Genomic DNA, 27,250 nt, shown 5'->3' on the forward strand with positions numbered 1-27,250 from the left:
AACTGTAACTTCGACAGACTTCAAATTTGGTGGGAGTCTTCATGTATTATGTCAAGTTCAGCTAAGAATGAATTTTATCAAATTCCAAGGGACTGCGGAGACGTTAACAATGAAAATCTTTCTTTCCAAAACAATAGTTTCTATGGACTCGAAGTTTTGTTGGAATATTTTATTTTTAATGTAAAAATCATCTCGAATAGGATCTTACGAAATTTCTCTCTCACATAAGAGTGCGGGAGTGATAGTTGTCAAAAAATTCATATTCTTCAAATATATTTCCTAGAGATATAAAATTTGATAGAATCTTAAGAGAAACAGGTAATTACAGGGATGGCCTCCAAGGTCAACGGAATAAATATTTTCCTTTTTTAATAATTATATTTTCTTACCACAATCGTCTCTTTGGCAGCGGCGAAAAAGTCATTGTAAGGTTTCTAAAATTTAACTTTACATGTAGCTATATAGTCAACGGACTAAGTATTTTGCATACATTTTATTTTTGCTGATCACATAACCAATGAATTGTTCTTATTACGGGATCGCGGGAATGTAACAGATTAAAATAAAAACATTTTCTAAACACTTGAGATGTGGAAAAGAAATTTGACTATTCATTTTAAGAGATTTCGTAAAATCGAAAATTAAAATCGTAAATCCAAAAATGATTATTCATTTTTGGAGAAAACCACGGGAATGTTATAGTGATTTCAGATTGAAAGTTACAATGGATATTCGCTAGAATTATGACATGGATAAAAGGTACAGGCCAATCCGATAGAATTTTGAATCTGTGCAAGTCAGAACAATACTCCAATTGAATTTCAAGTCTAGATCTCAAAATACAATTCTATAAAGTGCTCAGCGAAGCGGGCAGGTAACAGCTAGTAACTATATATAATTATATATAACAATATTAAATTATATATTTATTACATCTAATTAATTATTCCCTTGCAACCTTCAACTCATTCTGGAAACACTCTGAATTCAGAGTCAGAGTAGAAACAGACTGAATTCAGAGTATTTTCAGAGTGGTTATGTAACCTTTTTTTAGAGTAAAATCAGAGTGGTTTCAGACTTGATTCAGAGTAGATCAGAGTGAATTCAGAATGAATCCAGAGTGAATTTAGAATGAAACTATTAAATAATCAGAATAAGCACGAAAATTCTTTAGAGTGAATCAAAAGTATCCTCAAAATAGAACTAGAGTTTTTTCGAAGTGAACCCACAATACTTTTGATTGAGTCTTACACAGATTCATAACATATCTTTAGAGTGTAATTTGTGTGGATGTAAACCAAGTCCTCGGTGAATACGTAATTTTTCTGAAATAGAAATTTAGGTAATATGATAGTATTTTCTGTATAAAAATTTAGTATCACAATGTTTGTTCGCGATGAACTACTTAACTACAAAATCGATAGATAGATATTATCTCAATTTTTAGATTATTTGTATCTTTTTGTTTTAAATTATTTGTTCGTTATAGGTTAACGAGTAATAATTATCTATAAGTTCTATAATTTTCTAACAGATAGAACACAGTTTTTCGATATCCTGGTTAGACGAGGTTTCTACAGATAAAGCTAAATCAAAACTCCAATCGTTTTATTTATACTCCCCTAATTATGTATTAAAACATACATGCATACATACATATTTACAAATGATGTTATCAAATCTATGAATCAATCAGTAATTATAAAAAAAAAAAAATTGTATCTAATCCCGAAGAGCAAATGAAAATCTCCATCAATATGTTGGAATGACTGGTTTTGAAAAATGTCATACTAAGGGGTTTTTTTTTTCTAATAATTTCGAGATTTTTCAATCAGTCGATTTTGTACTGCCAACAATACTTTTCGATCTTTAAGATAATGTTTAAAATTACCCAAAAAAATGCAATTTAGAAAGTGAAAAATTGGAACCACAAATTTTTAAAACCGCATTTATACCGAGACATAATATTTCAAGAGCTCAAATTAAGTAGGGAATTGCAGGACCCTCCGTTGTATGAGATGGTTATCTCATTGAAAAAGTGAATACTTTTTATTTTTTAAATAAATATACGAAATTTTACCGTTAATTTTCAAAAGAACCATAAATTCTACTTCGAATTTATGACAAGAGTAGAGAAAATATTTTTTCTTTTCATACAATCGTTAAAATAGAGCAAAAATAATATTTAAGCGTTCACTAGTCTCATTTTAGAATAAGCCGAAATTTCGTCTAGATTCACTGTAACAATATTTTGGATTCACGCTGGTGTAACTCCGAAAAAACTATGCATCTATCCATAAAATATCATAAATTTATTCTGAATCGATTTATAATTTACTCTGACTTCACTCTGAAAACAATTCGGAGTAACCTGCCTAAATTTTATGGTTTCACTAAAAAAACTATGAAAATACTATGAATTCGTTCTGATTTAACTTCAAAAATATTCTGAAAAAAGGAAACAATTTAACTCTGAAATTACTCAAGAATCATCGAGGTTACAGAATAATTTCTAAATAATTCCAGAGTGTTTTCAGAATGATTGTAAAACCGCAAGGGTTGGGTTAGTTTTATGGATAGAGTATTTAATATGGTCCTACGCAATTCTCTATAAATAGTTAAAATGCAAAAAAAAATGTTTAGATATAATTTTACGGCCATAACACCAGCGGTCACCCATCCAACTACTAACCCTGCTCAATGCTGCTCAACTTTGGTGATCTCCGTGCGTCTTGAAGTTTCTGTCTGCTGTGCTGCTGTCTTAGACAATAATGATTCTATGATCTACATAATGTATCATACAAGTTTTAATTATCATAATTGTAAAATAAAAATTGATTTTATAATATATTTCGATAGTCATAATTCATAATTTATTTATTTTGGCGAATCTCATTATAATATAACACTTATTTAAATAATAAAATAAATAATGATTTTACCATTAGATAGTAGCAGAGCAGACCAAAACATCTCGTAGGAAATGTAACAAAATTTGTATTTCAGAATTATTTAAACGTAATTATAAACGCCATTTTGCACTTTTTGTGATTACCAAAAAAAAATTGTTTCAAAGAAAAAATTTTGATCACATCTGACTATGATTTTGAACACATATGACTATCATATATAAATACATATATAAATTTTGAATACATATGACTATCATATATAAACGTGTCTGTTCATATATAAACAGATCAAGTTATGTATGATTAGACCTGGCCAATTTGTGGATCTGATCATATATGAGTGATTATACATGATCATATATAAATATATCTGTTCATATATAATCAGATCAAGTTATGTATGATCAAATCTGGCCAATTTTTGGATCTGATCATATATAGACGATTATGCATGATTATATATAATTAGACAAAATCTTTTTTCATCGGGGAGCATTTTTCATTTTTAATGATATTATTTTTTACAATTTTTCTATCAAGGAGGAGTCAATTTTTATTTTGAATTTTTAGCTGTACGCATATTTGCCGATGCTATATATATGATAGTAAATTTTGTCTATGTTGTTGAGTATAGATGAAAATTTTCATTCCTCTTAAAAATTATGATACAAAAAAACGAACTCATTTTTATTTTTGAATACTAAATATGCTATATAAAAAATTTTCTGAATTTTATTGAAGCTAATTTTTTATTAAGCTGATAAATTTAATTCAGTCCTTAAAAATAAAGTATACACATATTAATCGTCATTAAATATGATAAAAATTTATTAAACTTATGTTTCAATTTTATATTGTATCAAAAAAAGTAACTGTGATCTTTAAAATCTCAAAAGAATCAATATTTATTTATTTTTTTTTAAGTGCGTTTATACTGTACTCGACCTTTGATACACTGTCGAAATTAGATTCCGACCTGATAAGATTTACAATAATGCAGAGTAAAAGTATATATGGTATAAAAACATTTATAAACTTAAAAACAAAAGTTAGAATAAAATTATGTACAAAACAAAAGATAATAATTATAGTAGGATATAACATAAGAGATAAAAATATACATAAAAATAAAAGCAAAGCAAAAATCAAAAGTCACCAGCACTTGTTGCAACCCAGTAGATTCATTAGGTTACAAGGAACCATTGATTATTTTAGCACATTCCGTTAGGAAGTTGAAGAGAGCCTTGGAAGATGCTACCGAATGATCACCGAGTATGAGGAATAGATTTAAGTTGATACTGTGCTCTGGCGAGATTGTCTGGTGTTCTGTACGAGGCGTGTGAAAGGAAGAGCATTCCAAGAGAAAATGTACCACTGTTTCGGTGTCGAAACTGTGACAGAAGCGACATGGTTGGTCAGGATACAGCTTAATCGTTACTTGGTTTATAGAGATGTTGCATGAGAAGCGGTTCGCCAGTCTGAGCTGAATTTTAGGTACAAGCAAATGATGGGAGTTATGCGCTAAATATCCGGGAAAAGTGTCGTGTTGAGTTCTGTGGATGATGAATTGGCAGGTAAACGACTGAGCATATCTGGTCAAATCCTTGTTTCTCAGATAGGATTGATACTTGTGCAGGATTCTCATTTTGTTAGATTTCCAGTGATCAGGCGTAAGATTCTCGAGCATGCCTTCCTCAGAAATTAGTTTAAGGTTGTTCTTCAGTCGCTGAAACCAGTTGAGTTTTTTAGAGTTATAGCCAGCATTGCATAGTGATGTTAAACGGAAGAGGCAGATTTTGGGAAGTCTATCGTCAGGCATCTCCATAATTTTTATCATCCAGTTGAAAGCAGCTTTTACTACTTCTAGTGAAACGTGATAAAGATCTAGTTCAAGACGAACCGCGTAGTTAAGCGTACAGCTGGGTAAATGAAAAAGACGTTTGAAGAAATGTAGTTGGGCAGTTTCCAGCCTTTCCATACAGTCGTCGTGTAGACCCCATATGTGAGCTAGGTAAAGAAGAGTTGAATGAGCCACACTGTTGTATACCTTGTTTTTACTGCGCCATGAGTTAGATCTTAAGCGTGCTAGCAATGAAATCACTGTTCCTGCAGCTTGTTTGCATCTTTTTGAGGCTTCAGCAGCTGCTGTTTTTCCTGAGGTTGTATTATTGCAAGGAACACCAAGGTAAACGTACGACTTGACAATGTCTAGTAAATAACCATTATAGGTGAAGTCTTTGTCGTATTTTTTGAGACGACCAGATGCTCTGTATATCATAACTTTGGTTTTAAGCGCGCAGTATTTTTCCAGTGTTTTGAGCTTGAGCCTGAGAATCGTATCAGAATGAGCCAGGAGTACTATGTCATCCGCGTACAGAAGCATTATCACATCATGAGCACCACCGAGGCTGAAACCCTCCCCGTTGTGGTACTTGAAGAACTGAACAGCATCCGAAATGAACAAGTTGAAAAGTAATGGGCTAAGTATTTCGCCTTGGAGCACTCCAACAGTGATCGGAATAGATTCCGACAGCTCCCTGTTGATCCTTATTTGCATGGTTGCGCTTTCATAAAAATTCCGCAGAATTCTTATAATTTTATTGCTGCAACCTAGGTGTGCTAGTTTTGCCAAAAGCTTGTCATGGGGGACCGAGTCAAAGGTGCGTCTAAAATCTATAAATAGTGCGTACGCCGCTGCTTTGAGTAGCCGAAGTTGAGATTGCAATAGTGTTTGGAGAATAAACACATTATCGGCGCAGCTTTTGCCTTCACTGAAGCCGGCTTGTTCTTCGGGGATAATCTTTTCCACCGCAGCCCAATCCCGTATCCTGGGTCTGCGAGGTTGCCTTTCTTCTGGAGCATAAAAGTTACGATGCTAGACCAGTTTGTTGGCAAAACTTTGGAGCTCCAGATTTCGTTAAAAAGTGTAAGAAGGTATAGAGTCCAGTTGTCAGGTAAATCTTTCAAGAATTCATTGCTAATGGAATCAAGACCAGCAAATTTTCCCAGTTTGCATTTATTGAGACTGGACCTCAATTCTTCAATGGTAAATTCTGCATCTAGTGGGCTGAGAACATCTGGTAATTCTATAGTAGGGTAATCGAAGACTGGGTAGGCGTTCTTGAAGAATTGAAACCACGTCTCGAGAGGAATGGTTTTTTTCAAACTTTTACATACTCTGACTGATTTTACAGCTTGCCAAAATTCAGATGGTGAGTTAGCCGCATCGAATTGGCTGGTTAGTGTATCCTGGTATTGCTTGAACTTAAGTCTGAGTGTGGTCTGATAGGCTCTCTTAGCTGTGAGATACGATGACCACAATGGAGAAAATTGACCGTCTGCTTTGCAAGCTGCCAGGAGGTTTTTGACATGTTGTTCCATTGTTTTGCATTCAACATCGTACCAGCGTTTTAATGGAGAATTGTTAGCGGTGTTGTTTGCAGGTTTACAAATTAGCATTTTGGAGCGTGCTGCAGCTTCTTTTATTTCTGAGCAGAAAGTTTCGTATAATGACTCGACTGACGATGTAGAAAAATCCTGAGCAATATTAGGAGACCACAGCATATTCTCATGGAAGACGGCAGCGTATTCTCGTTTTCACTTCATCAGCACTTGGGCAGTACGTGGATTACATGGCGCTGGTGAAAAATATGCGACGGGGTGAAATAGGACGGTTACTGGAAAGTGGTCTGAGTTAAAAAGTGCGTAATCTATGTACATGTCGATGATAATTCAGCTACTCGAGGAGTTAACCCAAATGAGATCCACTGTGCTATTTCCGTTTGCGCTTCTAAAGGTAAAGCCACCTGGCATATCACCTGGAGCGCGACCATTTAGTAAAGTGAGGCCATTGCTGCACATGAAATCCGACAAAATCAGACCTTGGTGGTTCGTAGCAGTATCAGAGACTGCTCTTGACGTGGACAGAATTGATGATTCGAGAAAAGTTGCATCTTCTGTCAATTAGGTAAGGTTATGTACGAAGATTGATGCGTGAGGGTTGAGGTTAGAAAAACTCTCTGTGCAAATATTGCTCCTGGAAGCGTTGTTCAGAGTGGATTCTGGTGCTGTAATTACACTGTCAAGCTCTGCGGTATCTTCCGGGTTTAAATCCACAGCCATGACATGCTGGCTGTTAGAAACCTAACCTCAGCATAACCTGCCCTCCACGTGTTTGCGGATTCACTCTTTTAGGAACATTGCAAACGACTCACTTCCTTGGGTTTTAAGTAAATAACTTGAGGCGAAAAAATAAATAAAAGAAAAAACACACAAGATCAGCAACAAAAATAATTAAATAATTTAAATTAACGTTAATTAATTGTACACGCTTATAAATACGACCGTACGTCACGAGCGCACCAGGCGGAATCCTCAAAATAAAAGAATCACTATTGAATAACAAGTTATCCTATTTTCATATAATTTTTTATAACTTTGTAACGGGTTGTTTATGCCTGTTCATTGGCTTCTAATTAATTTAAATAAAGAACAATCCAATAAACAAAATGATTCTAAATTAACAAGGGTGCCACCAGGATTTTTCAACATGGTTCCTGGAACCGGAAACCAGAGCTGAGCTTATAATCTACAGGGAGAGAGAGTGGAGGAAGGTGATCTGGAATGAATAAACTATTATTTAACAATATCAATAATATTTAACAATATCTTACTACCGTGGTACCCCACTTGGCGTCTATACCACGGCTTCTAACTTACTACCGTTGTACCCCACTTGGCGTCTATACAACGGCTTCTAACTACATCGCGTTGTCCACTTGGCACACACGCTCTATCAAAATTCTTAATCCTGACGATACCCTCTTATGAAGCGTCTATACCGCAGTTTCTAACTAAATCGCGCTGTCCACCGGACCCTCACGCTCTATAGACTGTCTGAACTACTCTACTCGGCAAAACATCAACAAGTAGAGAATGTACACACTCACATACACATATCCCGCATGATCTTCACACACATAACCCGCTCACACACACACACTGGCTCTACTTAACTTTTATTTTTGACTTATAAAATTAAACTCCAAAAATTACAACATTAATTTTTATTAATATTTTCAGTTATTAGCTCGCAATTAAATCGTAAACCATTTTCACAACTAATAATTTAATTCTCAAAAAATCTACACTAAAAACCGATGCTTGAATTTATTCTAAATTATCCACGAGTTTAATACTCAACATTAAATAAATTTTTAGGAACAATATCGACGCATAAATTTATTTTAATTCAACTCGTAATTTATTTCTTAAATTTTGAATAAATTCTTAAGAATACTCTTTATAAAATTCTAACTGATTTTCTGGGACTTAATCCACGCCGTTAAATATTTTTATAAATAATTCCAATAAAATAATAATTTTAATTTTCAATAGTTCAATATATAAAATGACCACGTGGAACTTTTCGATCTATAAATCTATATATATATATTATATATATCTATATGTACATATATACATATATAGATATATATATATATCTATATATCTATATCTATCTATATATATATAAGAGATTTCCACCTATATAGTCACTCATCACGATATCTCTGGAACCATTAGAGCTAAAGACTTGAAATTTGGTAGGAATATTCTTTTCACCGAGTAGAGGTCAGCTAAGAACGGATTTTACGAAATTCCACCCCCAAGAGGGGTTGCGGGGGTGTTAATTGAAAAAAATTCACATTTGAAAAATACAGCTCTTATAGGTATTAAACTTAGTCAGGATATTCTTTTTGGCATGTTTGAATTTACTAAGAACTAATTTTATGATATTCCACCCCCAGAAGGGAATGCGGGGGCGTTGAAAATTAAAAAAAAATTTTTATCTTCCAATCTATAGCTTTTAGAACTCTGAAACTTGACCAAAAAATTTTTTTTAGCATCTTTGAGTTTACTAACAACTAATTTTATGATATTTCACCCCTAGAGGGAGTGCGGGGGCGTTAAAAATTAAAAAAATTGTTTTTTCCAATCTATAGCTTTTGAAACTCTGGAACTTGGCCAGAATATTTCTTTTGACATATTTGAATTTACTAAGAACTAATTTTATGATATTAAACCCTAAGAGGGTTGTGCGGGGGCGTTAAAAATATTAAAAATTTGTATCTTCCAATCTATTGCTTTAAGAACTTTAAAACTTGGCCAAAATATTTTTTTTGGCATGTTTGAGTTTATCAAGAATTAATTTTATGATATTCAACTCCAAGAGGGTTGTGCGAGGGCGTTAAAAATTAAAAAAAAATGTGTATTCCAATCTATAGCTTTTAGAACTCTGAAACTAGGCTGGAATAGAGTTCGGGAATAATGCCCTTAGAAAAAATGCATGGTGTAAAATAAAAATAAAAAAAAAGTCAAAATATTTAATTAATAGCTGCAATAGATCAAAACTTGAAACGATTTTTTATTTCGTCCTGTTAAACAACCAAGAATGAATACTTATAAATTTATACGTTAGTGTTTTTTTTTTTTTTTTTTAATAAAAAGGTAAATTTTAATTTTGACTTTAAAATAATATGACTAATTAATTTTTTACAATATTTTTATTATTCCATTCGGCTTTTAACTGTTGCTGCTTGACCATTCTTTGCACCTTTTCATTACTCAGCTTCTCCATTATCTTCATAAATTCCCAAAAAAACGTAAAGGCGTCATACAAGGCTCGATGGAAAGATTTCTGTCATAAAATAAAAAAAAAAAGATTAAGTTATTAAAATGAATTATAAATAATACTGTAAATAATAATGTAAAAAATACATGTAAATAATATTGTAAATAATTACATTTCGTGCTTCATCATAAGCTGCGCCAATTGATTCGCTACGAGATTCTTTGAATGACATAGCTTCATGAGTCCGCCCATCTCTCAAGAAAACCTTTACAACGGTTGTACAACCAACAATGTATGTTCCATTGACTTCTTCAACGTAGTCTGTGATAAAACAAAAAATTATTTAATATAATTTTCAATTTTTGATTTTTTAAAGCAATTTCTTTTTTAATTTAACTAAGAACTTTTTTCTTATTCAAATTTTTTTAATTAAAAATTATCTGAGAAGTGTATACATTTTAATTTTGACTTACCAATTATCTGCTTCTTGAGTTCGTGCGACCAATTATCATTCGTAAAAGCCATGTCTCCATGTATAATTAATGTTTCTAAATTTAAATTATCAAGATTCATTATTTTTTATAATTTTTATCGTTGTGTAATGATTTATAGATTAAATATTTATTTTTTATTGATTTTGTTGATTTAATATTTATTTTTGATATATATTTATGTTTTTTATTTATATTTCTATTTTATTTATTTATTTTTGAAATAGCTTTGAAGTTATCTCTAAAACAAATGAATTATTTAACTTCATTAATATTTTTTTAATGTGTCAAAGTTTTAAAGAGAAAACAGATAGCTGTCAAACGAATTATTTTCTAAAAGTGATTTAATTGATAGTTAAAGTGAAATTAATTAATATTATCATGTGAAATGATCATTTACTAAAATTGATTAAAATTGTTCAGTGAAATTATCATCACGAATAATTTAGTGACTTTAATCAACATCTGGACTATCGATACATCATGTGAAATGATCATCGAATGATAAGTTTTTCATTAATTAATATTTTCTTGAATATTTAAATATTTTCATTGCTGCTTGGGATTTTCCAGAAATTAATTTATTATCATAAATAAAAAAAAAAAAAATTTATTAGTTGATATAGCGTTCATCCAATTTTTATTTGAATATAATAATTAGATAATACTAAACTCATTGATCAAAGGTCATTTCTTGAAAGGTTTTTTTAATATTTAGTAAGTTATTATTTGATTTGATTAATATTATTTTATTTATGATGATATTTTAATTTGAATGAATTATTCTGTTATAATCATTTAAAATTTTCCAGTTGCATGAATTTTCTTTCGGTATTTAATCGATTATTAATTCATTGATTGATATTATTTTGTTTATTATAATACTTTATTTTGAATTAATTATTCTGTTATCATTCAATTCTTACTAATTGTATTACATTATTTACTTTTCACAATCTCTTCATCATATTTAATAGGTTATTATTGATTGATTGATATTATTTGGATAATGATCATAATTTAGTTTAAATTAATTATTCTATTAATATTTTATACTTACCGGTTACATATCATAATTTACTTTTCACAATTTCTTTTACCCATACAAATTTTTACTGCACACTAATGGAATCGAGCATTTCTTTCGAAATTATTGAAATTCCCGGCGACGGCGCGTGTCTTTTTCTTCATTATCGTTTTTATTGTATAACACAGTGTCCTTTAGTGATCAAATAAGAAGTGAAATTGTGCTTTACGTGTTTAAAAACTGGCAGAGATTCCAATGCTTTACCAATCAGTTAAATGGAGAACCTTATAGTAATAAACATTCGTACTTTGATGACATGTCGAGGCCCAACACGTATGGAACTCTTTGTGAAATCAAAGCGGCGGCAGAATTATTTACATATGAGTTTCAAGTGTACCAACATGGTCATCTAATAGTTGCGTTTGGAGAAGCAACAAATGGAATTAAAAGATTAAGGTTTACTGGGAATTTTAATAAAGGTCACTTTGACGTTTTACTTCCATTGACTGAACCCATCAATAACGGTGTTTCTCAATCGGAAAGTATTGATAACGTTCAAGCATCTTTCACTCAACCATCACTTTCATCAAGGAGATGACAAAAACGGCGAAAAAGATTTTCAGGTACAATTAGGTCTAAACAACTTCGAAAAGCTGCTTCAAAATATGCGGTAAATCATAAAGAAGTTCAGAGAAAGGCTGTTAAAAAATACAAAAAAAATCATCCTGAGATCCAAAAAAAAAGCAGTTCAAACGTATGTTAATAATCATCCTGAAGTTATTAATAAAGCTCAAAAAGATTATCAGACTAGAAATCCGCATGTTAATAAAGCAGCTACAGCTAAATACCATGAAAAAACAAGGACTAAATTATTGCCCTGGACTTCTAAGTGTTTATCTGGTTTTAAATACAATTGTCAAATTGATTATTCCAATGACAAAATTGTCAATCTTGGTCCCCGTTCTCCTTGCCAATGGTGTAATGCTTTGAAATGGAAAGATGAGACTCAAGGAATGTGCTGCAGTAGTGGTAAAGTTCAACTTTCTAAGCTTGGCCTCCATCCTGAACCTTTACACAGCTTATTGACTCATCAGGATCCATTGTCAGAACATTTTCTAAAAAATACCCGTAAGTATAATGGATGTTTCCAAATGACATCTTTTGGAGCCAAAGAGGTAAGAGAAGGAAATTTTATGCCAACTTTCAAAGTTCAAGGGCAGGTTTATCACAGAATAGGCAGCTTGATGTCTGAACCTAACCAAAAGCCTTCTTTTCTTCAAATATACTTTGTTGGTGATGAATGTCATGAAAGAGACATCCGTTGTGGAATTTATCCTGGCGTTTATCCGGAATTAGTTCATCAATTGCAGAAGTTGTTATATCAGCATAACAAATATCTTAAGGATTTTAAGGCTGCAATAGATTCAATTCCTAAAGATCAAAAAGACTTCAAAGTAATAATTAATGCTGACAGAAAACCGGCTGGAGAACATAAGGGCCGTTTTAATGCTCCTCAGGCAAAAGAAGTTGCAGTTCTCATTGTCGGACAGGATTTCGAAAAAGAGACATTGTTCTTCACAGTAGAGACAATAAGTTGATGCGAATTAGTGAAACACACCGCTCATATGATGCTTTACAATATCCTTTGATGTTCTGTTATGGAGAAGATGGCTATCACATCAATATATCTAAGCGTGACGAGACGACTAAACTGCCTCTCGATAAGACAGTATCTGCTTCAGAATTTTACAGCTTTAGGATTATGGAGCGTGAGAATGAAGTGTGCTATTTATTGCGATTCCGCAATCTTTTAAATCAATTTTTAGTTGACATGTACGCAAAAATTGAGACTGAAAGACTTAACTATATTCGTAACAACCAAAAAAAACTGAGAAGTGAGGAATACGTTCACTTGAAAGATGCTTTGTCAAAAAATGATGAACAATTATCAACAATGGGAAAAATGGTTGTGTTGCCTTCTTCTTTTACTGGAGGACCCCGTTACATGCATGAGCGAACTCAAGATGCAATGACCTATGTACGTCATTATGGACGGCCAGATTTATTTATAACATTCACCTGCAATCCTAAGTGGCCGGAAATAACGCAGCTTTTGAGTGAAGGTCAACAGTCTTATGATAGACATGACATCGTAGCGAGGGTTTTCAATGTGAAAGTGAAACATATGATAAAACTTCTTACAGTAGGTCGTATCTTTGGTGACACAAGGTGTCACATGTACACCATAGAATGGCAAAAACGTGGACTCCCTCATGTTCATATTCTATTATGGTTAGAAGAGAAAATGAGACCAGAGTCTATTGACCAAATTATCTGCGCTGAGTTACCTGATCCAGACATAAATCCAGATCTTTATCAAATTATCAAGACAACCATGGTTCACGGTCCATGTGGATCTTTCAACTTAAAATCACCCTGTATGGTTGATGGTAAGTGCACAAAAAATTTCCCAAAGGAATTTTTAAAAGAAACTCAAACAGGAGATGACGGATATCCCAAGTATCGTAGACGATCACCAGCAGACGGAGGAAAAACTTTCAAACTTAACGGAGTTGAAATCGACAACCGATGGATAGTGCCGTACAATCCCGTTCTATCCCATACCTTCGGGACTCATGTTAATGTTGAGAGTTGTAACTCCGTAAAAGCCATAAAATACATCTGTAATTATTTAAATAAAGGATCTGACCAAGCATCGTTTACCGTTCAGGATTTTGATGAGGTGACGAAGTACCAGGCGGGACGTTACATCAGTAGCTCTGAAGCAGTCTGGCGAATATTTCGTTTTCCTATTCATGACAGGTTTCCTTCGGTGATGCATCTTGCTGTACATCTTGAAAATGGTCAAAGAATTTATTTTACTGAGCAAGATGTGATTGACAAAGTAATTAATCCAAAAAAAACAACACTAATGGCTTTTTTTGAGCTTTGCCAAGTTGATGACTTTGCAAAAACTCTTTTGTATGTTGAAGTTCCAGCTTATTACGTATGGAAAAATAACCGCTTTGATAGAAGAAAAAAAGGTAAGGTTGTTTCAGGTTATTTAGGAGTCAAGAAAGATCAAGTTTTAGGTAGAGTTTATACCGTGCATCCCGGAAATACTGAATGTTATCACCTGCGTCTTCTCCTACATGAGATTCGAGGTCCTACATCATTTTCTGCTTTGAAAACTGTTGATGGAGTGATTCATCCAACATTTCAAGCAGCATGTAGAGCACTTGGTCTTCTAGAAGATGACGCTAATTGGTATCGCACTCTGGATGAAGCTTGCATCTCTGATTCGCCCTACAAGATCCGTGAGCTGTTTGCCATTATGTTAGTTTTTTGTCATGTTGACGACCCATCGAAATTATGGGAGAAATATCGAGATTATTTTTCAGAAGATATTAAGAGAGAGGTAGAACGAGACGGTGGAAATGTTGAGCTGTTACTTGACGTTATTTACAACAAATGTCTCATACTACTTGAAGATATTGTTATATCAATGTCTGGAAAAACACTTCTTCAGTTCGGCCTCCACTCTCCAACCCGAGATGAAAGGTTTATTGTCACTAATCGTCAATATTTGCGTGAATTGGCTTACGACACCGTCTATTTAACTAAAGTTGTAGCTGAAAATGTTCCTAAATTAAATCTAGAACAGAGAAAAGTTTACAATGAAATTTTAAATTCGATTATATCTGATTCTGGGCAGTTGTATTTTCTTGATGCTCCAGGTGGTACTGGAAAAACGTTTTTAATCAATTTACTGCTTGCGAAAATCAGGAGTGAAAAAAACATCGCTATAGCCGTTGCTTCTTCAGGAATTGCTGCGACTTTGATAGACGGAGGTAAAACAGCTCACTCTGCCTTTAAATTACCTCTCAATTTAGGTTATTCTGAGTCTCCACTTTGTAACATCTCTAAACAGAGTGATATGGCTCATGTGCTGCGAGAAACAAAAATTATTATCTGGGACGAATGCACTATGGCTCACAAAAATGGTATTGAAGCTCTAAACAGATTGCTCAAAGATATTAGAGGTTGCGACCGAATTATGGGAGGAGTAATTGTTCTCTTAGCCGGTGATTTTAGACAAACTTTGCCTGTTGTGCCACGAGGAACACGTGCAGATGAAGTTAAAGCCTGTATTAAGTCATCAATTTTATGGCCTTCGGTCAAAGTTTTATCTTTGACTATCAATATGCGTGTTCATCTTCAGCCAAATTCGAAAGCAGAAGAGTTTTCAAAAATACTGATTGATATAGGTGATGGCCAAATTCCGGAAGAAGACGGAAGAATAAACGTGTTCTATATTAATTGTGAAACTGTCCCAGATTTAATCACCTTGACTGCCAAAATATACCCGAATATTGACAAAGCTGGCGATAATTGTAGTTCATGGTTAAAGGAGAGAGCCATCCTCACACCAACCAATGAACAAGTCAATTGTATTAACAACTTTTTGCTGGAGAAACTGCCAACTGAGCAAGTAAGATATGAATCGGTGGACAAAGTACTGGAGGATGAAGAAGCTGTCCACTATCCTGTTGAATTCTTACACACACTCAATCCACCAGGGATACCACCTCATGTTCTTCAACTCAAGATTGGCACTCCAATAATGTTGCTCCGCAATTTAAATCCGACAAAATTATGTAATGGTACCAGGCTTCAAGTCAAGGTCTTACACAAAAATGTCATTGAAGCCATGATTTTCACCGGAAAATATGAAGGAGAAACTGTATTCATTCCAAGGATCCCTCTGATTCCATCAGATTACCACTTCGAATTTAAACGTCTGCAATTTCCTGTCAAAGTTTGTTATGCCATGACGATTAACAAGGCACAAGGGCAGAGTTTAAAGATGACTGGTATTGATTTAAGAAATGACTGTTTCTCTCATGGCCAACTATACGTGGCATGCTCAAGAGTAAGTTCACCTGACAGCTTGGTCATTCTTCAACCAATAGGAAAAACGAAGAATGTTGTATATAAAGAAGTTTTAAGTATTTAATTTTCTATTTTTGACTATATTAATAATTTCTTTAAATTAGATCGATAGAATCAGAAAATAAACAGTAATCCAATCAATAAATATTAAAATTTAAAAAAATTTTTGGATCTACCGCTAGAATGGTTTTTAATTCAATTATTTTAAATATTTTATCTATATAATAATTTCTTTTTACTGTTACAAAAGAAATGTTTATCAAGCTTTCAATTTTGTTTAGTGTTAATTGATTGGATACATTTATAGATTGAAAACGAATAGATTTAATAAATAATATATTTTAATAGTTTTCAGGTTTATTGTAAAGCTAAAACTATGAACAATGTGTTTTTTGGATTTTAATTTACGTTTCTAATATACAAAATTAGTGATCAAAAAAATTTTAAAACTATGAAAATAATAACAGTATAAAAATAAGAACAATGATAAAATAGAAAATGATAGCAATATGGTAAAAAGTTCATAGTTTTAAATTTATAACCAATGTTCATTTAGAATTAGTTAATAAAAAAGATATAAGTTAAATTACTGTCTTTTTATTTAGCACGACAGAGTATTGATGCCTAGGTTTAAGTTGTTTATATCCAATCTATATTTATATAGATTTGATATGTGTAACAAATTCTAAACTTGATGGCATTGACACTCACGTCGATCCATGGTGTAGGCCTACTGGGGATCCCGCCATGTAAAATAATGGGAAAGCATCGTACGACACAGTACCTCCATGGTGATGTGGAAAGCTGTGTTATTTATTATTTTAACTCATATAAATCGATAAGACCCTAAGTAGTTAAGGGTGTCTTAATTTCGTAAAATCCGTTCATGATAAATAATTAGGCAGCTAGATAACATAATTTAATATTTCTTTCACTTGGCATGTATTTTATGCCACGCGAAGCGGGCGGGTAACGGCTAGTATTTTATATATATGTTATTTGTGAAATATATAAATATATAAAATATATCAAAAATGCATGTGGGTACTCAAATGAAAGCTCTTGATGAGGATAAAATCAAAATGGGCTTATATTTACAAAAATGTTAATTATTGAAGAATGCCCATTGCATATTGTTAACTAATGATGTTTTTAACTATACAAGCTCATTCCTAAAATTTCTAAATTTAAGACGTGTGTACATGACAACGTCTGTTGGGTCCGCTAGTATTATATATATATATATATATAGCATATATATATATATATATATATATATATATATATATATATATATATATATATATATATATATATATATATATATATATATATATATTAAAACACTAAATTTTTCAATCTTAAAAAAATTTAATTCCTTAGCCCACTAAACCTCGCGGATAAGAGAATAGTCGCCTAAGTTTCATAAAAAGTTTTGGGATCCACTGCTCTTTGGAATATTCCGCTTCCGTATGAATGTCGGTATTTTGTTTAATAGAAAAGGTCTAGACAAAAGTTCTCGCGCGTGCCAGTTAACTTGCTTTAATTACTTACAAATTTGACTGCGAAGATGACCCTTTGTCCTTGATTGACCCTTTTGATTGACGAGATTGGCCGAAATAGTTGTGTGGTGTTGTTTCAATAATGATATATAGTAGTATTAACAATGAGCTCAATTTTATTGCACAATTATTCACTTTTGTTATAATTTTATGAATAACTTTGTAACGCAACTTAATAGAATATTGATAATAAAAAGAACATACACTTAATAATAGAAATATACGTGGTTTAACAATAATTGTGGTGAATTATCACCTAATATGAACTGATAATATTAATAAAAGTAGTATAAGATTTTATAATAATTAATAATAGATTTTATATATGATTTTGGTGAGTAATCACCGAATAGTAGTAATAGTGGTAATAGTGGTAATAGTGGTAAGATTGACTAAGAAATATCTAGCGTGGTGGTTGACACCGGGGGATAGATCGAAGTGTCGATCATCGCTCAAGTTTTGAGGTTCGTAGCTGATTTTTCCCTCCTCGTGTCGTCTTGTGACGTCACGGGGCTACACATTAATTTAGCTAGTGTCGGTAATGAAAATTTCGGGTGGTAGTTCGCCAGGCTGGTAACATCGGGACATTTTGTAGTGTCTCAATCCCCCCTGCCAAGTCAAGACTACCCCGTCAATTTTTGAACCTAGCTAGCTCTTTGAAAGAGTCGGTGAGTCGTCACCGGGTATGGGGATAGTAGGATGATAGGAGTTAGTGGTGAGTGATCACCTAGGAAGGATGACTTGATGAGATAGTAGGAAAAAAAGTTGATGAAAGGTTTGGTGAGTAGTCACCTGATAGTAGTCTGGTTTAGTGAGTAGTCACCTAATAGTAGTGTGAGTTGGTGAGTAGTCACCTATAGTGGTATGATTTGGTGAGTAGTCACCTAGTAGTAGTATGATTTGGTGAGTAGTCACCTATGATAGGAAGATTTGGATGGATGGTTTGGTGAGTAGTCACCTGATAGTAGTATGGTTTGTTGAGTAATCACCGAATAGTAGTAATAGTGGTAATAGTGGTAAGATTGACTAAGAAATATCTAGCGTGGTGGTTGACACCGGAGGATAGATCGAAGTGTCGATCATCGCTCAAGTTTTGAGGTTCGTAGCTGATTTTTCCCTCCTCGTGTCGTCTTGTGACGTCACGGGGCTACACATTAATTTAGCTAGTGTCAGTAACGAAAATTTCGGGTGGTAGTTCGCCAGGCTGGTAACATCAGGACATTTTGTAGTGTCTCTATATATATATATATATATATATATATATATATATATATGTATATATATATATATATCTATATATATATCTATATAAATAAAAATAAAATGCCGCATGTATGTACTCGCATCACTTGAGAACGGCTGTACCGATTGAGCTAAATTTTTTTTTGTTGTCTTCAGAATTTTTAGGAGAAGGTTTGTATGTAAAAAAATTTTTGAAAAATCCTCCCCAAAGGGGATTGCGGGGGCGTTAACAATGAATAATTCCCGTTTGTAAACTATAGCTCCAATAGCTTCCAAATTTGGTAGGAATCTTCTGTAAGTGATATAGAAATAATCTATGAACGAATTTTATGATAGCTCGCTCCACAGAGGGTTGCGGGGGTGGATATTAATAACAATGAAAAATAAAATGCCGCATGTATGTCCACGCATCACTTGAGAACGGCTGGACCGATTGAGCTAAATTTTTTTTTGTTGTCTTCAGAATTTTTAGGAGAAGGTTAGTATGTAAGAAAATTTTGAAAATATCCTCCCCCAAAAGGGACTGCGGGGGCGTTGACAATGAATAATTCCCGATTGTAAAATATAGCTCCAATAGCTCCCAAATTTGGTAGGAATCTTCTGTAAGAGATATAGAAATAATCTATGAACGAATTTTATCATAACTCGCTCTTCAGGGGGTTGCGGGGGTGGATATTAACAATGAAAATTTTTAACTTTCAAATTAGAGATCCTACAGACAGTAAATTTAGGTGGAGTCTTCTATATGTGATGCGGAAATGATCTAAGAGCGGATTTTACAACAACCCACCCCCAATAAGGATTGCGGGGGTGGGTGTTAAAATGTTAAATTTCCATTTCCACACTGTAACTTCTAATACAGATTTGAAATTTGGTAGGAATCTTTTATTTGTCATGTAGAAATCATTTCGAATAGGATCTTACGAAATCCCTTTCTTCATAAGAGTGCGGGGGTATTAATTGTTAAAAAATTCATATTCTTCAAATACAGTTTTAAATTCAGAACTGTCAGGATAAGGTTTGTACAAAAAAAAATTTTCGAAAAAGTTTTGATAAGATTTTAATAAAAAAGTGACGTTTAGCTTGACAGTTCTGTTGTCACGTGTTTTTATAATAACAAAAAACTAACCATTAAATATATTAAAAGTTTGTTTCAAAAAATTATTTTAAAGGTGATATTTTATTGTGATGTCGGTAATAATTATATTTTCATCAATTAAAGGCTGTAAAATCTAATGGTTTGGTATATTTAAATATCTAATTGACTTCAGTTAGTATTTTGATGATTTCAAAAAGATGCCAACAGTAAAACGTCGAAATATCGGTCGCCGTACTCATAACAACAATCGGAATCATAAATATCGAGTTAATAATGAACCTGAGGAACACCGTCAACAGCGTTTGGAAGCAAATCAAATAAGAATTACTGAATCACGATCAATGATGACTCAAGAACAACGGAAACAGTCAATTTCTACACGATCTATTTCAAGTTACACACGAAATAATTTAGAACGTCGACAAAACAGACAACCTAAAAGGATAGTTCAATATGAGCGGTTGGCGTTCAGATACGATCCAACAATCAACTACGCTGCTGATATCGCGGTTGACTTTGGAATGATGAACACCGTTTGTCAATATTGTGATGCATTGAGATTTCGACATGAATCGCCAGGATTATGTTGCGCAAGCGGAAAAGTGAAATTACCACAATTACTATCGCCCCTAGAACCACTAGCATCACTGCTTTCTTACCAAGGAACTCAGTCCAAACATTTTTTACAGAATATTCAAAGGTACAATAGTTCTTTTCAAATGACATCATTTGGGGCAAATATAACTGAAGAACGAGGCTTCAACCCTACTTTCAAGGTAAATTCTTTTCGGAAGAAACACATTTTATATACATAAGCATTAATAATTCTCATTATCTTATCCAGGCTCATAAATTATGTCTTTACTTACAGATTCAAGGCCAAATTCATCATCGGACAGGAGCGCTGTTGCCACCAGCAAATGCTGATCACAAATTTCTTCAAATTTATTTTCTCGGTAATTCTGATAGTGAAATCAATCGGCGTTGTACCGTCAATCGAACGGTAAAGCGGAAAATTATTACACAACTGCAACAGCTCTTGCATGAACACAATCAATTAGTTAAATTGTTCAAGACTGCACTAGAAATGATGCCTTCGGATGATTATAAGATAGTGATCAGAGCAGATAAAAGACCAGCAGGTGAACATGAAAGACGCTTTAATGCACCGACGTTGAATGAAGTAGCTATTGTAGTTGTTGGAGAGAATTTGGAAACTCGCGACATTGTGGTTAGACGGCGTGATGGTAATAACCTTCGGCGCATCTCTGAAACCCATCGTTCATATGATGCATTGCAATATCCGCTAATATTTTCGAGAGGAGAAGATGGATATCATTTTTTGATTAAGATGATTAATCCATTAACTGGTACTTAGTAATGTTGTCACTTATATTTTAATTTCATCTCTAATAAGAGTCCATTATTCACTTACAGGGCAAGAAACTAACAAAAAGGTTAGCTCCATGAATTTTTATGCTCATCGTTTGATGATTCGCCAGAACATGGATAATCATATACTGAAGTGTCGCAGATTGTTTCACCAATTTGTTGTTGATATGTATGTCAAAGTTGAAACAGAACGTTTGACATATATACGATTAAATCAAAAAAAGCTGCGTTCGGAAGAATACATTCATCTCCGTGATGCTATGAATGTAGATCAAGATCCAAACAACATCGGTCGGCTAACCATTTTACCAGCGACATATGTTGGAAGCCCGAGACACATGCACGAGTACGCGCAAGATGCAATGACCTACGTGCGCCAGTACGGTAGACCAGACTTATTTATCACTTTTACGTGTAATCCAAAATGGGAAGAAATCACCCAACTATTACTACCCGGACAATCATCTAGCGATCGCCATGATATTACAGCACGAGTATTCAAGCAGAAACTTAAGTCACTCATGAACTTCATCACAAAATATCATGTCTTTGGAGATGTACGATGTTGGATGTATTCTGTGGAGTGGCAGAAAAGAGGACTGCCTCATGCACATATCCTCCTATGGATGAGTGAGAAAATAAGGCCGGACGAAGTTGATGCCATTATTTGCGCTGAAATTCCTGATTCAGAAACGGACCCAGAGTTGTATAAAGTAGTGACGACAACCATGATTCATGGACCGTGTGAGAGTCACAACAAGGAGTCACCATGCATGATCGAGAACAAATGCTCCAAACGTTTTCCACGTGCTTTGTTGGCTGATACAATCACAGGCAATGATGGCTACCCCCTGTATCGTCGACGCTCTGCAGAAAATAACGGTAGAACGTTAATATTAAAGGTGAAAAATCAAAATGTTTTAGTGGACAACAGCTGGATTGTTCCGTATTCACTATTGCTTTCTAAAACATTCAAAGCACATTGCAATGTTGAGTACTGTAATTCCGTCAACTCCATCAAGTATATTTGCAAGTATACGTTGAAAGGCACTGACATGGCGGTATTTGAAGTTGAAACCCTAGATCCTAACGATGAAGTTTCAAGATATCAAATGGGAAGATATGTCAGCAGTAATGAGGCAATTTGGAGAATTTTTTCATTCCCTATTCACGAACGTTATCCTACTGTAACTCATTTAGCTGTGCATCTGGAAAATGGACAACGAGTTTACTTTACCGAAGCAAACGCTGCACAGAAAGCCGAAAAACCACCGACGACAACGCTTACAAGCTTTTTTGAAATGTGCACAAAAGATCCATTTGCAAAAACATTGTTTTACTCAGAGATGCCGAGATATTTTACATGGAATGCATCGTCGAAACAATTCCATCGTCGGAAAAACGGAAAGCCTGTTCCTGGATATCCGGATGTGTATTCAACCGACGCATTAGGACGCATTTATACAGTTCACCCGAACAATAACGAATGTTTTTATCTGCGTTTGTTGTTGATTAATGTTCGTGGACCGACTTCATTCCAATCTTTACGAACTGTCAACGGTGAATTGTGTGCGACATATCGAGAAGCCTGTCAGCGTTTAAATTTACTCGAGGATGATAATCATTGGGATTACACACTCGCCGATGCTGTTATTTCTTCAACCGCGCATCAAATTCGATCACTATTTGCTATTATTATTTCAACATGTTTTCCTTCAAGCCCACCTCATTTATGGGACAAATATAAAGATAGTACGGCTGAGGACATTCTGCATCGAGTGCGTACAATGACAGCAAACTACGAGCTTGAATTTAACGAAGAGATCTACAACGAGACATTGATTTTAATAGAAGATTTGTGTCTGTTGATGTCCGGCAAAACGCTGCGTGATTTAGGAATGTCAGCACCAAATCGTCTCATGCATGATGCATTCAATCGAGAATTTGAAAGAGAACACCAATACGATAGAGATGCTTTGAGCCAATTAGTACGAACGACGGTCTCACTCTTGAATCAGCAGCAGAAAACCGCATACGACATTTTGATGGAAGCAGTCAACAAAAATAATGGGGGAATTTTTTTCCTCGATGCACCTGGTGGAACTGGCAAAACGTTTTTAATTTCATTAATTTTAGCTTCGGTTCGAGCAGAAAATCAAATTGCACTGGCCGTCGCATCATCTGGGATCGCTGCTACATTGCTAGAAGGTGGACGAACAGCTCATTCTGCATTCAAACTGCCCCTAAATTTGCAAACAATAGATGATCCGACGTGTAACATTTCTAAAAAATCAGCAATGGCGAGAGTACTACAAAATTGTAAAGTAATTATTTGGGATGAATGTACTATGGCGCACAAACGAGCATTGGAGGCACTTGATCGAACTTTAAAAGATTTACGCAGTAACCAGAGTCTGTTTGGTGGTACTATAATTCTTTTGGCCGGTGATTTTCGCCAAACACTACCCGTTATTTCAAGATCGACAGCTGCTGATGAAATAAATGCTTGCTTGAAATCATCAAATTTATGGAAATATGTTAAAACTATAAAGTTAACGACAAATATGCGAGTTGCATTACAAAATGACATCTCAGCAGAAGTGTTTTCCAAACAGTTATTAGATATTGGAAATGGAAATATTCCGATTGACGATTCTACTGGCTTTATTTCATTTCCTGCAGATTTTTGTCAGTTAACAAAGTCAAAAGATGAATTAATTGCAAAAGTATTTCCTAATATTGGTGCAAATCATCACAATCATGCTTGGTTGAGCGAACGAGCCATTTTGGCAGCCAGAAATAAGGATGTCGATTATTTAAATAGTGAAATTCAACGTCAAATTGATGGCCAACTATATTCATTTAAGTCAATCGATTGCACTACCGATCCAGATGAAGCCGTCAACTACCCAATTGAATTTTTGAATTCGTTAGATGTACCAGGTATACCACCACATAATTTGCAACTCAAAGTTGGCTCAGTGATAATTATGCTACGTAATTTAAACCAACCGAAACTGTGCAATGGTACAAGACTTGCTGTTAAGAAGCTAATGAACAACTTAATTGAAGCAACGATAATAACAGGAAAATTCAAAGATGAGGATGTTCTGATTCCCAGAATACCGATGATTCTCACTGACTTATCGTTCCAATTTAAACGTATTCAGTTTCCAGTTCGACTTGCATTCGCCATGACGATTAATAAGTCGCAAGGGCAATCGTTAGAAGTTTGTGGAATCAACCTAGAATTGTCGTGTTTCTCTCATGGGCAGTTGTATGTAGCATGCTCGAGAGTTGGTAAACCATCGGCTCTGTTCATTTTCTCTCCGGATGGAAAAACAAAAAATATTGTTCATCATCAAGCGTTGCGATAAACAACTACAAAGATTTCTCTTCAAAGTCTTAATAATTTAAAGAATTTGATTTTCTTGAATCAAGTTGATTAATTTTTTATTTAAAATATTTTTATGAGTTCAAGTTAATCGTTCTTTATGTAGAAAATTTTCGGCTTGATTCAAAACAAGTAAATTCTTCAAAATTATTTTCTTGGCTCAAGATTTTTTTATATTAAACATGAAAATTTTTTTATCAAAGCAGTTTGATTAATTAATAGAATTTATTTGTGAGTAAAATTATTTTCAGATAATATCGATAGTTATGTAACGTAGCTATCACTATATATTTTATTTTAAAACTTTAAAAATTTATCGAATATAGAATATAAACCTGTTCTATTTACTGATTAATACAACCTATATTTTTTTTAATAAAAACAAACGAGTCTACTCTGACATTCGTAACTGTCATTTATACTAGACAAAAATAATTTTATTTAACTTTTTTGACAGCTATTAATTAAAAAAAATTATTATCATAGATTTACCATTATCTTATCATTTTATTTTTGGAAGAAAATCGAGTTTTATTTTAACATTATATATCTTATAATTTTAACCTTTTATCTTTTATAATAATTTTCGCATTTTTTAAATATAAATATTAATAATGTCTGGATTGCTAAGTGTTGAAAAATTGTGCATTTGCGCAAACGAAGCATTTGGTGCAAAAAATTGGTCATATAGCATCACAAATCAAATAATAGGTAAGTGTTAAAAAGTAAATTATAATTTTGAGTTCTTAATTCTTCAACATTACAATAACGTGTATGAGTTGTTTTGAATTACTAAAATTAAAGAAAAATAACATCATTCTTAGATTACGTTTCGGAAACCGAAGAAACGATGGAAATTTCATGTACAACCGCCACAAAATTCTTTATTCGTAATGGACCTTTTAAAGAATCAATAGGAACATGTTCACAAGTTTTCAATAATAAATTATATGCATTTGGCTCAATCAGACAGGTAGAAAAATAAAAATTTATCAACTTTAATTAACATTATTTTTTTATTGAAATTTTTTTATTATTGTAGTTGTCACTTCGTCAATCACTTGAAAATACTCTTTTAAGTTTTCCGGAAGTTAAACCTTTAATGGAGAAATCGAAAAGACTGCAGAAGCAAAAAGAAATGAAAGAGCTGTGGGCAGCAAAAAGTATATTTTTCTTGCAATCATACTCCGTAATAAATATTGAGTAAAGATTATGATGAATTTACGCATTATTTATTATGAAAATTATTAAATTACTAATATTTATTGTTGATGCATTCTTTCATTTTTATTAGATCTAAAATTTACTTCAAAGGATTTAGAAGAAATGAAATCTAACATATAACTTAATTTTAAATTTTCTATGTGTTAATTTAGCATATTTAATTAATTACCGTAGTTACGTTAATTCTGTTACTATGGTAACTATAATTTTATTATTAAACAGATAGTATTATATTTAAACATACATAAATACTGCTTAAGTAATCTTTGTGTTCATACTAATAAACATCTTAAAAATAATTAACATTTGACGTGTAAAAATTAAAAATATTTAAGATCAGCAATATTTGAACATTTTGCACAATTTATTTTTGTTAAAATAAAATTGGAAAATGGCAGCGATCGGACAAGGACGAATATTTCAAGTGAATCAAGTTTACCGGTGAGTTCATTGATTAAAAAAAATTCATTAATGAGATATTGCTCGGGATTAAACTAAATGAGCTTATTAAAAAATGTCGTGTTAGTATTATTAAATCATAATTCAACAATTATTGAGAATTTTTATCTTAATAAGGTTAACTGGCGTTATATCTGAGATAATTGGCATTAGAACATCTGCCAACAGAAAATATTTTATGTTTGTCATTGAACGAATTGGCATCAATTATCTAATGATGTTAAATGATTATTCTGATCTTTTCATACTTAAATTCCATGAAAATCAGGTAGAAGATCAATTAATTTATTTTACTAAATGGACAATACTCATTTTAAGTTATAATTTTCAGGTTATTCATCTTTACAATGCAATTGCGTTACACAGAACCTTCTTTCGTGTAAATCCAATGAGTCCAATTTGTTTTCTTATTAGGGAAAAAGACGATATTGATCTAACTAATTTATATATGGGTGTCGGTGGAAATCTTCAACCAATGGAAAAGCGAGAAGAAGAAAACGAACTCTACGATGAATAATGCAAAATTTATTACTTATGATTTTATTAATTTTAGTTATTGTTCTAGGTTTATTATTATTGTATTGAACTTATTGTTCGAACTTAAAAATTAATTGATCATTATAAAATAAAAAATTATAACAAAAACTTTAGTCATTTTGACTGACGCCCAGCGAAGCGGGCCGGGCTGCTAGTATATATATATATATATATATATTTTTGAAAATTTTTAATAATTAAATATAAAAAAGGTTTATAAAAATATTTTCTTTATAAAAATTTATTTATTTCTAAATTCATTCATTTTGAAAGTGAATGCGGAGTGAATTTTATTATTAATAAAAATTAAGTAAAAATCATTCA

The 27,250-nt window shown here is 33.0% G+C and overlaps 3 protein-coding genes across 4 annotated transcripts; 2 read left to right on the forward strand and 1 right to left on the reverse strand.

The window, feature by feature from the left end:
* Positions 1-8,965: 8,965 nt before the first annotated feature.
* LOC123264058 (DNA repair and recombination protein RAD52-like) lies at positions 8,966-11,205 on the reverse strand. Of its 2 annotated transcripts, XM_044727120.1 has the most exons (4): positions 11,098-11,205; positions 10,020-10,094; positions 9,719-9,867; positions 8,966-9,612 (listed from the first exon to the last, which is right to left on the reverse strand). In XM_044727120.1, the coding sequence occupies exons 2-4, from the start codon at positions 10,069-10,071 to the stop codon at positions 9,460-9,462; spliced, it is 354 nt and encodes a 117-aa protein (XP_044583055.1). In that variant the 5' UTR covers positions 10,072-10,094; positions 11,098-11,205; the 3' UTR covers positions 8,966-9,459. The 2 variants fall into 2 exon arrangements, with proteins under 2 accessions (XP_044583055.1, XP_044583044.1); XM_044727109.1 differs by lacking the exon at positions 11,098-11,205 and having other exon boundaries at positions 10,020-10,159.
* Positions 11,206-12,826: 1,621 nt separating this feature from the next.
* Positions 12,827-16,081, forward strand: LOC123270268. The gene has a single exon (XM_044736289.1). The coding sequence runs from the start codon at positions 12,827-12,829 to the stop codon at positions 16,079-16,081; it is 3,255 nt and encodes a 1,084-aa protein (XP_044592224.1).
* Positions 16,082-20,117: 4,036 nt separating this feature from the next.
* On the forward strand, positions 20,118-24,689 carry LOC123270358. The gene is made up of 3 exons (XM_044736398.1): positions 20,118-20,696; positions 20,792-21,167; positions 21,358-24,689. The coding sequence occupies exons 1-3, from the start codon at positions 20,118-20,120 to the stop codon at positions 24,687-24,689; spliced, it is 4,287 nt and encodes a 1,428-aa protein (XP_044592333.1).
* The last annotated feature ends 2,561 nt before the right edge of the window (positions 24,690-27,250 follow it).

The sequence above is a fragment of the Cotesia glomerata genome, linkage group LG1 (genome assembly GCF_020080835.1).
Source record: "Cotesia glomerata isolate CgM1 linkage group LG1, MPM_Cglom_v2.3, whole genome shotgun sequence".
NCBI classification, from domain to species: Eukaryota; Metazoa; Arthropoda; class Insecta; order Hymenoptera; family Braconidae; genus Cotesia; species Cotesia glomerata.